A 12,258-nucleotide genomic window follows, 5' to 3' on the forward strand; every position below is an offset into this window, starting at 1 on the left:
TGTTCTAGCATTCTCGTGTTGATATGTATGTGTGGTCGTGTTGAGTGTGAAGGATTGTCCAGTGCAGGGAAAGGTTAATAACTCTGGTCATTAGCGGTACTGTAGAGTTGATTACAGAGCGGCTGTGTTCTCTTGCGCATGTCGTGTCCTCGAGGCCGAGCCTGAAGATGAGTATTTAAAGTCTTCACTTCGCTCCATGTGATGAATGATGTTTGCGGTTCTAACAGTGGGTAAGTGATATGGCTTTTTAATGAGCTGTTTGCTGTTTAGAGGTTTTCCTCTCTAATGGGAGGAAACTAAGCATTACCCTGCAGCTGGAGAGAGTTATCAGAGCAGACGGGCTATTTGAACTCAGACCTGCTCTGGCCTCCAGACACACCACTAATGAAAGCTGCTCAGAGGATATTCCTCCTGAACTAACACTCACACATGCAGCACAGAGCATTTATCTGCACTCTCAGAAATAATGTGCAAAACTGTACCTTCAGGGGAACAACAGCTTGTCAGTGGGACAGTACCTTCAAAGGGACATCTTTGTACACTGTTTACTCCAGAGGGTTCATAATAGTACCACAGGTGTACATATTACTGCTCTAATGTACCAATATGCATCCTTTAGGGGTAAAGAAGTTACAAATATGTCCTTTTGAGGGGACAGCCCTATAGCGAAAAGCTGTTGTACCGCTACAATTTTTGCAATTTTTTCTTCACCATAAAATTAAAAGAAATATATATATATATATATTGCATTGTTAATTTAAATTAAGTATTTCCCCCCCAAATTCTTATTACCATAATGCATTAAGACTTTTTGTATGTCTCATTATTCCCAATTGTGATTAGATTATCAGTAATGTTAAATATTTTTTTACTATGTAAAATATATGTAAACCAGTAAAATAAGTAATTTTTCAGTTAGGTATTTTTTATTATATTACAATTGCAATATTTGATTATTTATTTAATAATATACAAGAAAATGAAAAAAAAAATGTTTGGAATGACTTGAGATGAGTAACTAATGTTTATTTTGCGGGTGAACTCACTTTAACAAGGCGACTTGCAGAATAGTGCACAGATTGTGTTTGTGATGAGTTCTTAAGTGAGCAGCATAACTATCTTTTACAAGTAGTAAAAAAGCACACTTCATACGAGCTATGGCTGCAATCCAGTCCAAGGTCAATTCATCATATAAGAAGCTTCTCTGGCTTTTTGCCCAGGAGTCAATGACTGTGGCCTTCTGCAGATGTAGAGGTGGATTGGCAGAGATCTGGAGATGATGAGGAACTCAATTAAAATGGTTCAATCAGCTTGTATATTTCTCTGAAATGAAAGCGAAAAGAATTACCGGCCAGTTCTTGATATCTGAGGGGTGATGCTGGTTTTTTGGAGCGTGTTATGTAGAAATCAGCTGCGATGGTCACGGATGTGTCAATGATTGAACACAGATGAGAAGTTTTGGAGCCACAGCCATCAGCTTGACATGCACGACCCAAACACCAAGCTCACGCGAAGAGGAAACTTCTCAAGAACCTAATGCGGATTCTAAGAAGTGATGGTTGCATTGCCAAAAAATTAAGATTGCCTTGATTTCTACAGATGCAATAAACTCACTCAATACACACACACCCATGATACTGGTTAGACTAAAGACATTTTTTAGAGGTTATGAAAGTCCCTGAAGGACATGTCCGGCATGATTTCATCAGCGTCAGTGAACAGATGGACAAAAACAGAGTGAAACATGCTCACAGCATCCCAAACACAAATACTGCTGGAATGAAGGATCTCTGCGCACAGACTATTGACTCTCTGACTGAACAGAGATATACGGCCTCATTTACATCTCTGATTATTTACTGATTCATTTGTTTTCATTTCTGTGATGTGTAGTTTGTTAAAAGAGTAAATGGATGGGGTATATATTTCCGAGCACTTTATTAATTGCTTTGGAACTCCATTTAGACGTATTACAGGGTCGATCAGAGGCACTGGCCATCATTTATCATCACACACATAAACACAAAGAGAGTGTGTGTTTAGGCCTCGAATCTTCAAAAGCACAAGAGAAGCAGTGTGAATTTAGGTAATCAGAGATGCTTTTTGTCATTGTGCTGGATGGTAAAAAGTTGCAAGTTTACTTGGCCCTATGGTTCATAACCAATAATCTGCAATTAATCATACAGTAAAAAGTCATCTGAGGTGCATAGAACACTATAGTTACAGATTCTGTAAAACCCTGTTTTATAAAATCACTGTGAAGATATGTGTTTGTTTTACAGAAATGTATACTGTAAAAAAGTAGGAAATATATAGGCTATAATGAGTAGAATCGAAGCACTGACTCAAGGAAACATCCATTAAATGGTAAATAATACTTTTTCCATATCTATCATAATATAAACATCACATTTTCATTTTATATAGTACAGAAAGTTTTTTTGTTGTTGTTTTTACAGGTTATTACTGTGGCATTTTTCATTGTTTTTCTTCTGTTGAATAGAAATTGCACTCTATTATAAAATAATCTATAGCTTTTAGTAGTGCGAGTTCACACGTGTATTTCATTAAAGTCGTTAATAAATGTCGAGACGTTGTTTAAAACTTCAAATGAAATTTTTTTTTTTTCTTCCTCAAATCAAGCCTTTTAAAAACATGCGTTCTAGATTCTATTGGAATTTCTAAGATAATTCAGAACCGCTCCTAATCAGAATCAGATCCTGAATAATTCCTTTTCCAGGAGGATTTATGTTGCTGTTTTCTGTTAAGCTCCGACAGGCGTCATATGAGCCAGTAATACTGTCTCCACTCAGGTCCGGTGGGTGATAATGACCGATATGAAAATGAAATCATTCATGAGATTTCAAGCACTTTACAACTCTACATCACGAATGAAGGCCTTAACTCCACATTAGCAGCTCAACACCGTCCTCTGCTGTCGACACTCACATACAGTAATACTGACGTTTTTATGAAACGATTGATTGATTGATTCAATACTTTTCAAACTGGCTGGACTTCTGCTTTTCACCTGGTTAACAGATGAAAACAAATCACATAGACGTAAGGATGGACTTTTCGTATTTGCCCATCACGTTTTTACCTTGGCAATCGCATAGCAACACTGTCAACCACCTGTAACAGTCTAGTGTCATGGTGCCAAATTTTGCACTCAGCTTTTCCTCAGAAAATCTATTATGTGTATTTCACTTTATTTTACTTGATTCTTTCATTTACTTCCTACAAATGTAGTGCAATGTGCAAATGAAGGGGAATGCAAATGCCGGCCTGATTTTCTCCCCAAACCTGCTCAGTGAGCGTCTCACCCTCATCCAGTCAGACCGGAGAGACAGACACACACTCACACACTCACAGCTGGAGCATTTACACCGAGTCTGTCCCAGGTGCGCGTGGAGTAGCCTACATTAGACTTAGCTTTATTTTATTATTACATTCTGAATTTACAGAATGAGTGCTCGTCTATGGACGGAGGAGCAGTTTAACTGCCCCGTCTGTCTGGATCTGCCCTCTGACCCCGTGACCATCCCATGTGGTCACAGTTACTGCACGGCCTGCATCGCAGATTACTGGGACAATGAAGGGAGGAAAAACAGCACCTACAGCTGCCCAGAATGCCGGCAGACCTTCAACCCTCGTCCCACTCTCTGCAGGAACACCATGCTGGCCGAAGCCGTGGAGCAGCTCCGCCGGGGGGCCCTCAGCTCCACTGGGCGAGAGTCCATCAAGAGCGCCCGGAGCGCAGCGTCCTCTGCGTCTGAGCGTGCGCGCACACGGAGCAAAGGGGCATCGAAAAAGCTGCCAGGTTCGGCGGTGCCCTGTGACCGCTGCCCTGAGCCCAGAGCGGCTGTGAAGACGTGTTTGGTGTGCATGGCATCATTCTGTGAGTCTCATCTGAAGCCTCATAATACGCAGGAGAAGCTGAAGAACCACGAGCTAATCGCGCCCACCGGTGACCTGAGCCAGAAGATCTGCCACGAGCACAAGTACCTGCAGGAGTTCTTCTGCCGCTCCTGTCAGATGTACGTGTGCTGGCTGTGCACCAGCAACCAGCACAAGGGCCACGAGAGCGTCTCCACACAGGCTGAGAGAAACCAGAAGCAGGTGGGAACCACGTCAGACATCCTCACAAATATAGTAACATCTAAAAAAATTAAATTATAGCTTCATAATTATGACCCTGGACCAAATTGACAAGGGTCCATTTTTTTATTTATACATTATCCAAAAGCTGAATAAATAAGCTTCCCATTGATGTGTGGTTTGTTAGGATCGGACGAGATACAACTATTTGAAAAACTGGAATCTCAGGGTGTAAAAAAAACAAAAAAAAACTAATTCCCAATATTGAGAAAACTTTAAAGTTGTCCAACTGAAGTTCTTAGCAAGGCATATTACTAATCAAAAATTTGTAATTTTGTTATATTTATGTTATATTGCTACAAAAATACCTGTGAAACTTACGACTGGTTTTGTGGTCCAGGGTCACAACTGGGAGATACCATAAACTATCTGTAAGGGTTATTAAAACTAAACTTTTCTTTTGTTCGAAATTAACAAAATCAAAATAATGATCGAGTACATCATAAAACCATCTTCCAAACCTTGTTTTGACTTAGAGATTTGAACAAACCCATAACCTTAACATGGAATAATCGTAATATTTTTTAGCAGCATTATGATTATGGATGCACAATATATTGGTGCCATGTTGGTTATCAGTCAATATTAAATGTACTTTATTTGTATCTGTAGCATACATTAATTTGGGGATATATCAGCTGATATGGGATAATTAAAAAAATACTGTTAAATGCAATTTTTAGCAACGTTTGACGCCTGTCATAACGTCAATGAACCTGGAAAATTAACATGTCTGCAAGATAATGACGTCATTCAGAAAAATGCTCTTTCACTGCCACTGTTTGGACAGCCTTACTCACCTTTAGCTTTTGCCTACCGTGTTACACATTACTGTGTCAGTCTGATTTAGTGCTGATGAACTAGTCTTGTTCCACTCACACTCATTCCAGTCCACATTCCAGTCTATTCTCAACTCTTGTTTTGTGTGCTAATCTTTGTTATTGAATTAGAAAGAGCTGGGCGCAGTTCTGTCTGAGAACCATCAGCGACTCCAGGACAGAGAGAGAGAACTGAAGGACACGAAGAAAGTCTTAGACACACTCACGGTAAATATTTATGACACCCAAGAAAAAAAAAATCAACATTATAGAAGCATATTCTGTTGGTTTTATAAGTTGCATCTCACACAATCATGATCTTTAAAGGGAAAGTTCACCCAAAAATGAAAATTCTGTCATCGTAAGACCAAAAAGGTCATAAAGGTGTGTCGTGGTTTAATTCAAGACTTCTGAAGAGTCTACAATGGCTTTACATGATGAACAAATTTAACTTAGCCTTTTACTTACATCTAAACAATGATCGATACATACAGTACATGCATGAGCATGTCACATATGGTAAACATGGAGGCTCAAATGTGCATGTATGAGGCATGCATGAGAACCAATGACAAACACACAAGCTTCAGGGTTTACCATATGGGATGTGCTCTATATTTGTGTGTTAATATATGCAAATAAATGCCTGAAATAAATCTGTTCATCACATAACCCTGTTGAAAAATCCAGCATATGCTGGTTAGGTATGTTTTGTAGCATGGCTGCTGGTTTAAGCTGGTTCTTAGCTGGTCATGTGCTGGTCCTAAGCAACTAGCTCCTGCTCAGGACCAGCTTAAACCGGCTCATGACCAGCTAAGGATCAGCTTAAACCAGCAGCCATGCTTAAAAACATACCTAACCAGCATATGCTGGATTTTTCTACAGGGAAAGCAATCATTTCTCTTCACAAGACTTGGATTTTCTCTCACTTTTTTTTTTTTTTTTTTACAAAACCTTTAAAATTTTGGATCTGGACTCTCAACAGAAAGACAGAAACCTCTCAGGCTTCATTAGAAATATTTTAATTTGTGTTATGAAGACTAACCAAAGTCTTATGGATTTGGAATGACATGAGGGTGAGTAAATGCTGACATTTTTTGCTGAACTATCCCTGTAAGGTCTGAGCATCCTCTCATCCTCTGTGTGTGTGTGTGTGTGTGTAGAGGTCCTCAGAAACGGTGCGGGACGAGGCGGACGTGGTCCTGTCGGAGCTCCAGGAGTCAGTGCAGCGAATGCTGGAGCTGCTCCAGGACGTGATGGTCTCCACTGCGCAGGAGAAACTCAACGAGGCCCAGGAAGTGGTGACCAAACTGGAGGCCGAAGTCAAACAGCTGAAGAAAAAAGATAGAGAATTGAAAGAGCTCATCAACTGCCAGGACAATATCCACTTCCTGAAGGTCAGACAATGGTTTCATCAGATTTGGTGACGTGGGGTTTACAAAACTGAGCTCTAATGTCACAGAGAGCACATGAATGATCTTTTCATACCTCGTCTCCACAGACGCATCAGTCACTGTGCTGCCCGCTGGAAGGAGGAGATCTGGGAGCTGTAACCACGAACCCTGAAGCCACGTTTGATCCTGTCAAGAGCGTCGTCGTCCAGCTGAGGGAGAAAGTGGAGGAGATGTGTGACCAGGAGCTGGACAAGATCAACAAGACAGGTACAAACACACACAGGTCTCACAATCACACACACTGAACTGCTGTCATGTACAGGGTCACTATAGGGTCATTATCTGTCTCTTCTCAGTGTACAACACCACAGCGTTCACAGTAGCGGACCGCAACGGACAGAAAACAGGAGGCATAATGAAACGCAAGTCAAATTCACTACTGTTTATTTGCTGACAAATGTGTCAAATTCATGAATGAATGTTTGAAAGGGGAATGAATGTTTTAGACACAGTATTGCCAATGCGAAGATAGAATTGGCAACAGAGACTAGAGACATGGAAAAAAGATAATTTGAAGAAAAGATATTAAAAGATAAATTATTATAAAATATTTTAATATAATCGTAATATAAAAATTAAAAAAATATTTTAATATATTTGTAATTTTTGTGTGTGTGTGTATATACATATATATGTGTGTGTATATATATATATATATATATATATATAGACACACACACACACACAAACAACATTAAATGAATATACATTTTTTTTTTTGCATCACAGTGTTTTCTGGAAAAGGAGCCAGAGCCTCTCGTGCACAAGGTATGAAAACAATGAATAAAACTATTTTAATTTAATTTAATTTTTATTATTTGTCTTAGAGTTTCTAATGTATGTGAACATTTTCAGGACCTCCACCACTGCCTTCAGTAAGCACACGAGGAACAGGTAATTTAATTTAATTTAATTTAATTTAATTTAATTTAATTTAATTTAATTTAATTTAATTTAATTTAATTTAATTTAATTTAATTTAATTTAATTTAATTTAATTTAATTTAGCATAGCATAGCATAGCATAGCATAACAAATCAAATGTCTATCTTTCTTCAGTGAACACGCGTACACAAGCTGTCAGAAACAATGAGCCAAGAGGTGAGACTGTTTGCTGACAAAGTGATCTGATTTAACTTTTAAATGTGTTTTTAGAATGAGTTTGTGCAACTGTATGTAGAGTTTTTATATCAATATTTGTTTATATCAGTTAACAGAGGTGTTACAAACTCCCCAAGACCAGCCAGATCCCCGAGAGAGGAGAGAGATGACAGTAAGACATGCGTCTCACACACTTGTACTCCTGTATGTTTGCAATCATCTGTAGTTTGTCATTCAATGTTTAGTTTCTCACTCTGCAGCTGACAGGAGTCACGCTTCATTGAGACCAAGAGAAACACAAAGGAGAGAGGAGAGAGAAAACAATAATGGTGAGAATGAGATATATTCATAAAGATAATAAAACAAGCATCTGTCTGGTGTAGCTTTGCTCATTGTTTATTTGATTTCTCATCAGACACCTGGAGTTTAAGTTCAGTGAGATCAAGCGGGAGACCGAGTGGAGAAGACAGAGATCAGGGTGAGTTTTAATGGTGAAAGATGTCCAGGTCATATCCTATAATCAAAAGACTGAAAAAGGAAAAATAATGCAGAAAATTATTTTTAGAACCATAAATATTATTTTGCATGACTTTTTATTACAATCTCATTATGATAATATTTTTACTTTTGAGTTATTCAATTGTTAGTGTCATTAATGTAATACATTATTTATTTTCTTTATATTAGAGTAAAATGATGTTACTTTTAATGTTTTTGTGTCAGTACAGCTTTGATAGTGCTACAATGATCTTTATATGTAATCTCTAATATTTGTATGTATTCTTCTTTATACATGTAAATAATTGACTTTATAAATATAAATATGTAGAGTATTCAGTGTGTATAATTTAAATACTTTATAATCATACATGTCATTAATCTCAGAGAATAAGTGCATTAAATGCAGAGTAGAACATTTAGAAGGGGCTAGGAATTGGGCCATATTGTAAAAATTTTTTTTTTTTCCCTATTTGATTCTGGGGTGAAATATGACTCAAATGTATCCTGACAAATGTATCAGTTTATTTGTCGTTTTCTATTATCCCTGTATAGAAAGAGAAAATCAGGCCTCTCAAAGACGTCAAAGCACACAGAGCAGAAACACACGTGATGAAGAACAAGGTGAGACGACACATGCAAACACATTCTAACCAGCACACTGTCATTTTGGTTTCAATGAAAGATTCCAGATATTGTCCCCGACTTGAACCCCACTTTAAATACTTAGCATTCTTTCTAAACCAAGTACACAGTGTTTTCCTTTTAATTGTCAGCGGACCGCTGGAGTTTGAGTTCAATCAGGCCGAGACTGAGGAGAGAGGACAGAGAACAAGGTGACGCTTGATTCATGTCTGATTATTGAAATTTAACACAGAGACGCTTTTAAGAATTGCATCATGTTTGTGTTTGACAGTCAATGGAGAAGCTCCGAGCCCCTCACAGCAGAGATCAAACGCTGTGGACAGACAGCAGCCGGGCAGACAATGTGAGCGACAGCAGCTCAAACATACACTATCAAATCAAGACGTTGTGTTTCTAATCATATTTATACATTTGCTCATTCTGTTCTCCATCAGCGGACAGATGGAGTCTGAGCTCTCTCTTACCCAAAAACAGGAAGAAGAGACAGGACACAGGTGAGAGAAAGAAAACACACAGTCCAATTGAGGACATGTGATAGAGTTCTGTTGCTTTCTAGCTAACTAAGTTTTGGGGACAAATGCATAGCTGAAATACGCTCACATGAACCCTCACACAATGAAACCAAGCTTAGGCTTGTTAAGATATCTTTACTAGTCATTCTGGTTTGTCTAGAATCCAGAAAAATGCCTGTATTTCCTGCTCATGTGAACTGTGGTCAAATGTCCTTATTTCTGTCTGCATTTGTTGCGTTTTCAAGCATGTGTCCAACAACAAGAGCTTTTAGATTTTATTAACATTGTAAATAAAATGTTTTATCATCAGTCATCATTACATCTTAAAGTATTTCATGAAACATGATGTCATGCATCACATTTCCATCGCTCGCAGTGAAAGAGGCCACACCCACTATCCAGGAGTCAGTGAGACCTCGTAGCCTCTCCCGTGCCAGTGCCTGTAAGTCACTCACTGTACACTGACCATTCAAGAATTATTTGAAAATATACATTTGAAATAAAATCATTTACATTTAGAAATTCATATAATTTGCCTTCTACATAATTTATAAATGTATGCATTCAAATACAAATAACAACAAGAGGATGAATATAGGTCATGAAAAACGAAATCAAGTTGTTTCAATAATAAAACAGTATTGTTTTCAATTAAACAAATAGTTTTATTTAGCAATTTGCATTAAATTGATCAAGTGACAGTAAAGACAAAGAATTCTGAAAAAAATGTCAGCATATTACAATGATTTCTGAAGGATCATGTGGCACTGAAGACAGCTTTATTATAATATTTCACAATATTATTGTTTTTACTCAAAAATACTACTAGTCAAATTAGCTTTAAAAACAGAGAATCGTTGTAATTGTTAAATATCTAAAAACTTATATTGACTGTATCTCTCTTCTCTCTGTAGGGGGAGAGCCAACAGAAGGTAATATTAAGGTTTTTTGTTTGTTTGTAGCTTTACAGCTAGTTAAATTGTTTACATGTAGGGGAACGATTGATCACTGTCTCACTCTGTTTCTGTCTTTCTCTCTGTACAGTGAATCCTGGGCTGTTCCTGGACTCACCTACTGACAGTCCAGTCGTCAATCCTGCTTTTCCCACATGTCAGCATTTACAACAATACCTTTTACACTACACACATCATATTATGACAGACAGACAGACAGATAGATAGATGTGTAGATACATAGGTAGATGGATGGATGTATGTGTAGATACATGGATGGATGGGAAGTTGGATGGTGGAAGAATAGATGTATGGATGGATACATGGATGAGAAGATGGATGGGTGGATAGAAAGATAGACAGATGGATAAAAAGACATACAGATTATCTAATAAACGGTTCACCACCATATTAATCAGAAATAGAATAGTGTCACTTTAATGTCCTATTAAAATGTGTCCAGTTCATTTTTCAAAACGGCGTTCTTTTTTAGATGTAAATTTCCATATTTCCTTACAGCCTGTAGCTTTTGTCTGATTCTTTTTGTTTTTTTTACAGTGAGAGAAATTAACATTGACAGTATTCAGGCCCCAGTGCCCAGAACCAGAGATGAGTTCCTGCAATGTGAGTTTATTTCTCACATATCTTGTCTTTTCATTCTGTTTCAAGTTTATTTGCTGATCTATTTCTCTCTCTAGATGCTTGTGATTTGACCCTGGATCCAAACACGGCCCATCGGCGTCTGGTCTTGTCTGATGGAGACACCGTGGCCACCCTTCAGCAGACGTCTCAGCCGTACCTTGACCTCCCTCAGCGCTTCGACGGCTGGACGCAGGTGCTCTGTCTCCAGCCCCTCTCCTCCGACCGCTGCTACTGGGAGGTGGAGTGGAGGGGGCGTGGTTCCTCTCTGGGTGTGGTCAGTGGTTCCATGTCCCGCAAAGGGGCGGATTCAGGGGCGGGGCTTGGGTATAACAGCCAATCGTGGAGCTTGGAGCTGTCAGACATGTGTTGTGCAGCCATGCACGCCAATCAGAAGGTGGAGATCCCTGTGACCTACAGCCCTCGAGTCGGGGTGTTTCTGGACAGGACCGCAGGGACTCTGACTTTCTATAGTGTGGATGACGAGTTGGTTCCTCTCCATGCTTTTCAAGGGTCGTTCCCTCCACCGCTGTACGCTGCATTCGGGGTGGGCTGTGGGGTCGGCGTGGGGCTGGATTTTGCCATGGGGCAGTTCAGCTCCACGGCAGACAGCATTAAAATCTGTCCCTTGTGAACTGAGCGAATCTCACAAAAATAATATGCAGGTCATATTTCACCCCAAAATCAAAAGATAAAAAAATTAATATTTTGCAAGAAAATTAAGCCTATTGGTAAGACCAATATTATTTTTCATAAAGATTCAGTACATTCCCCTCCAGATTTATATTACCATAATGTTTCTAGTAACATTTATGTACAATTATGATTTTAATTTCTTATTTATATAACAATAACAATAATTATATATATATATATATGAGAAGTGAGATATAATTATAATTGTCATTAAAATGCTTTTTTTCATTGAATGTTTTTCCTACGCTTTTTTGGGGACCAGGATTGAATGGTTATGGCAAACAATTACTAATATAAATTATTAAAATCAAATATGTAATTATACTGTACATAAAAATAATTGTTCGACCAAGAGGCTTCAATTTGTCGTGGCCTAATGGATAGAGAGTTGGACTTGTAACCTGAAGGTCGTGGGTTCGAGTCTCAGGTCCAGCAGGGATTGTAGGTGGGGGAGTGAATAACCAGCACTCTCTCCACCCTCAATACCACGACTGAGGTGAGACCCTTGAGCAAGGCACCGGACCCCCAACTGCTCCCTGGGTGCCTCAGCATTGGCTGCCCACTGCTCCGGGTGTATGTTCACTACTGTGTGTACACTTGGATGGGTTAAATGCAGATGGGTCACCATACTTGGCCACACACCACTTCCCTTCCTCCTTCCTTTAAAAAAATAAAAATTAAGCACATTTTCATTTTCATAGCTTGTAGCTCAATATTTGTTCGTAATTCTCATTATGCAGTTATGATTTTAATTTTGGCAGTAAAGCAAGTTTTTGTAAAT

At 38.7% G+C, this 12,258-nt stretch overlaps 1 protein-coding gene across 1 annotated transcript; it reads left to right on the top strand.

Moving 5' to 3' along the window:
- Positions 1 to 3,351: 3,351 nt before the first annotated feature.
- On the top strand, positions 3,352 to 11,461 carry LOC306844833 (uncharacterized protein). Its single transcript, XM_079377233.1, has 20 exons — positions 3,352 to 4,122; positions 5,112 to 5,207; positions 6,143 to 6,376; positions 6,481 to 6,640; positions 6,730 to 6,795; positions 7,163 to 7,201; positions 7,289 to 7,327; positions 7,493 to 7,534; positions 7,644 to 7,706; positions 7,795 to 7,863; positions 7,950 to 8,012; positions 8,588 to 8,656; positions 8,809 to 8,868; positions 8,949 to 9,020; positions 9,112 to 9,171; positions 9,566 to 9,631; positions 10,104 to 10,121; positions 10,234 to 10,299; positions 10,701 to 10,766; positions 10,841 to 11,461. Exons 1-20 carry the CDS (start codon positions 3,469 to 3,471, stop codon positions 11,413 to 11,415), a joined length of 2,577 nt encoding a protein of 858 aa, XP_079233359.1. The 5' UTR covers positions 3,352 to 3,468; the 3' UTR covers positions 11,416 to 11,461.
- Positions 11,462 to 12,258: the final 797 nt, after the last annotated feature.

This window comes from Barbus barbus (assembly GCF_936440315.1).
Source record: "Barbus barbus genome assembly, chromosome: 25".
Taxonomy (NCBI): Eukaryota; Metazoa; Chordata; class Actinopteri; order Cypriniformes; family Cyprinidae; genus Barbus; species Barbus barbus.

What these genes read in the sequence shown, in the direction of transcription:
- LOC306844833 (XM_079377233.1), top strand. Translation starts at nt 3,469, where the DNA reads ATGAGTGCTCGTCTATGGACGGAGGAGCAGTTTAACTGCCCCGTCTGT. An exon ending in GGAGAGAGAAAACAATAATG is followed by an intron (nt 7,864 to 7,949) that starts GTGAGAATGAGA and finishes ATTTCTCATCAG; the next exon opens with ACACCTGGAGTTTAAGTTCA. An exon ending in CACACGTGATGAAGAACAAG is followed by an intron (nt 8,657 to 8,808) that starts GTGAGACGACAC and finishes TTTAATTGTCAG; the next exon opens with CGGACCGCTGGAGTTTGAGT.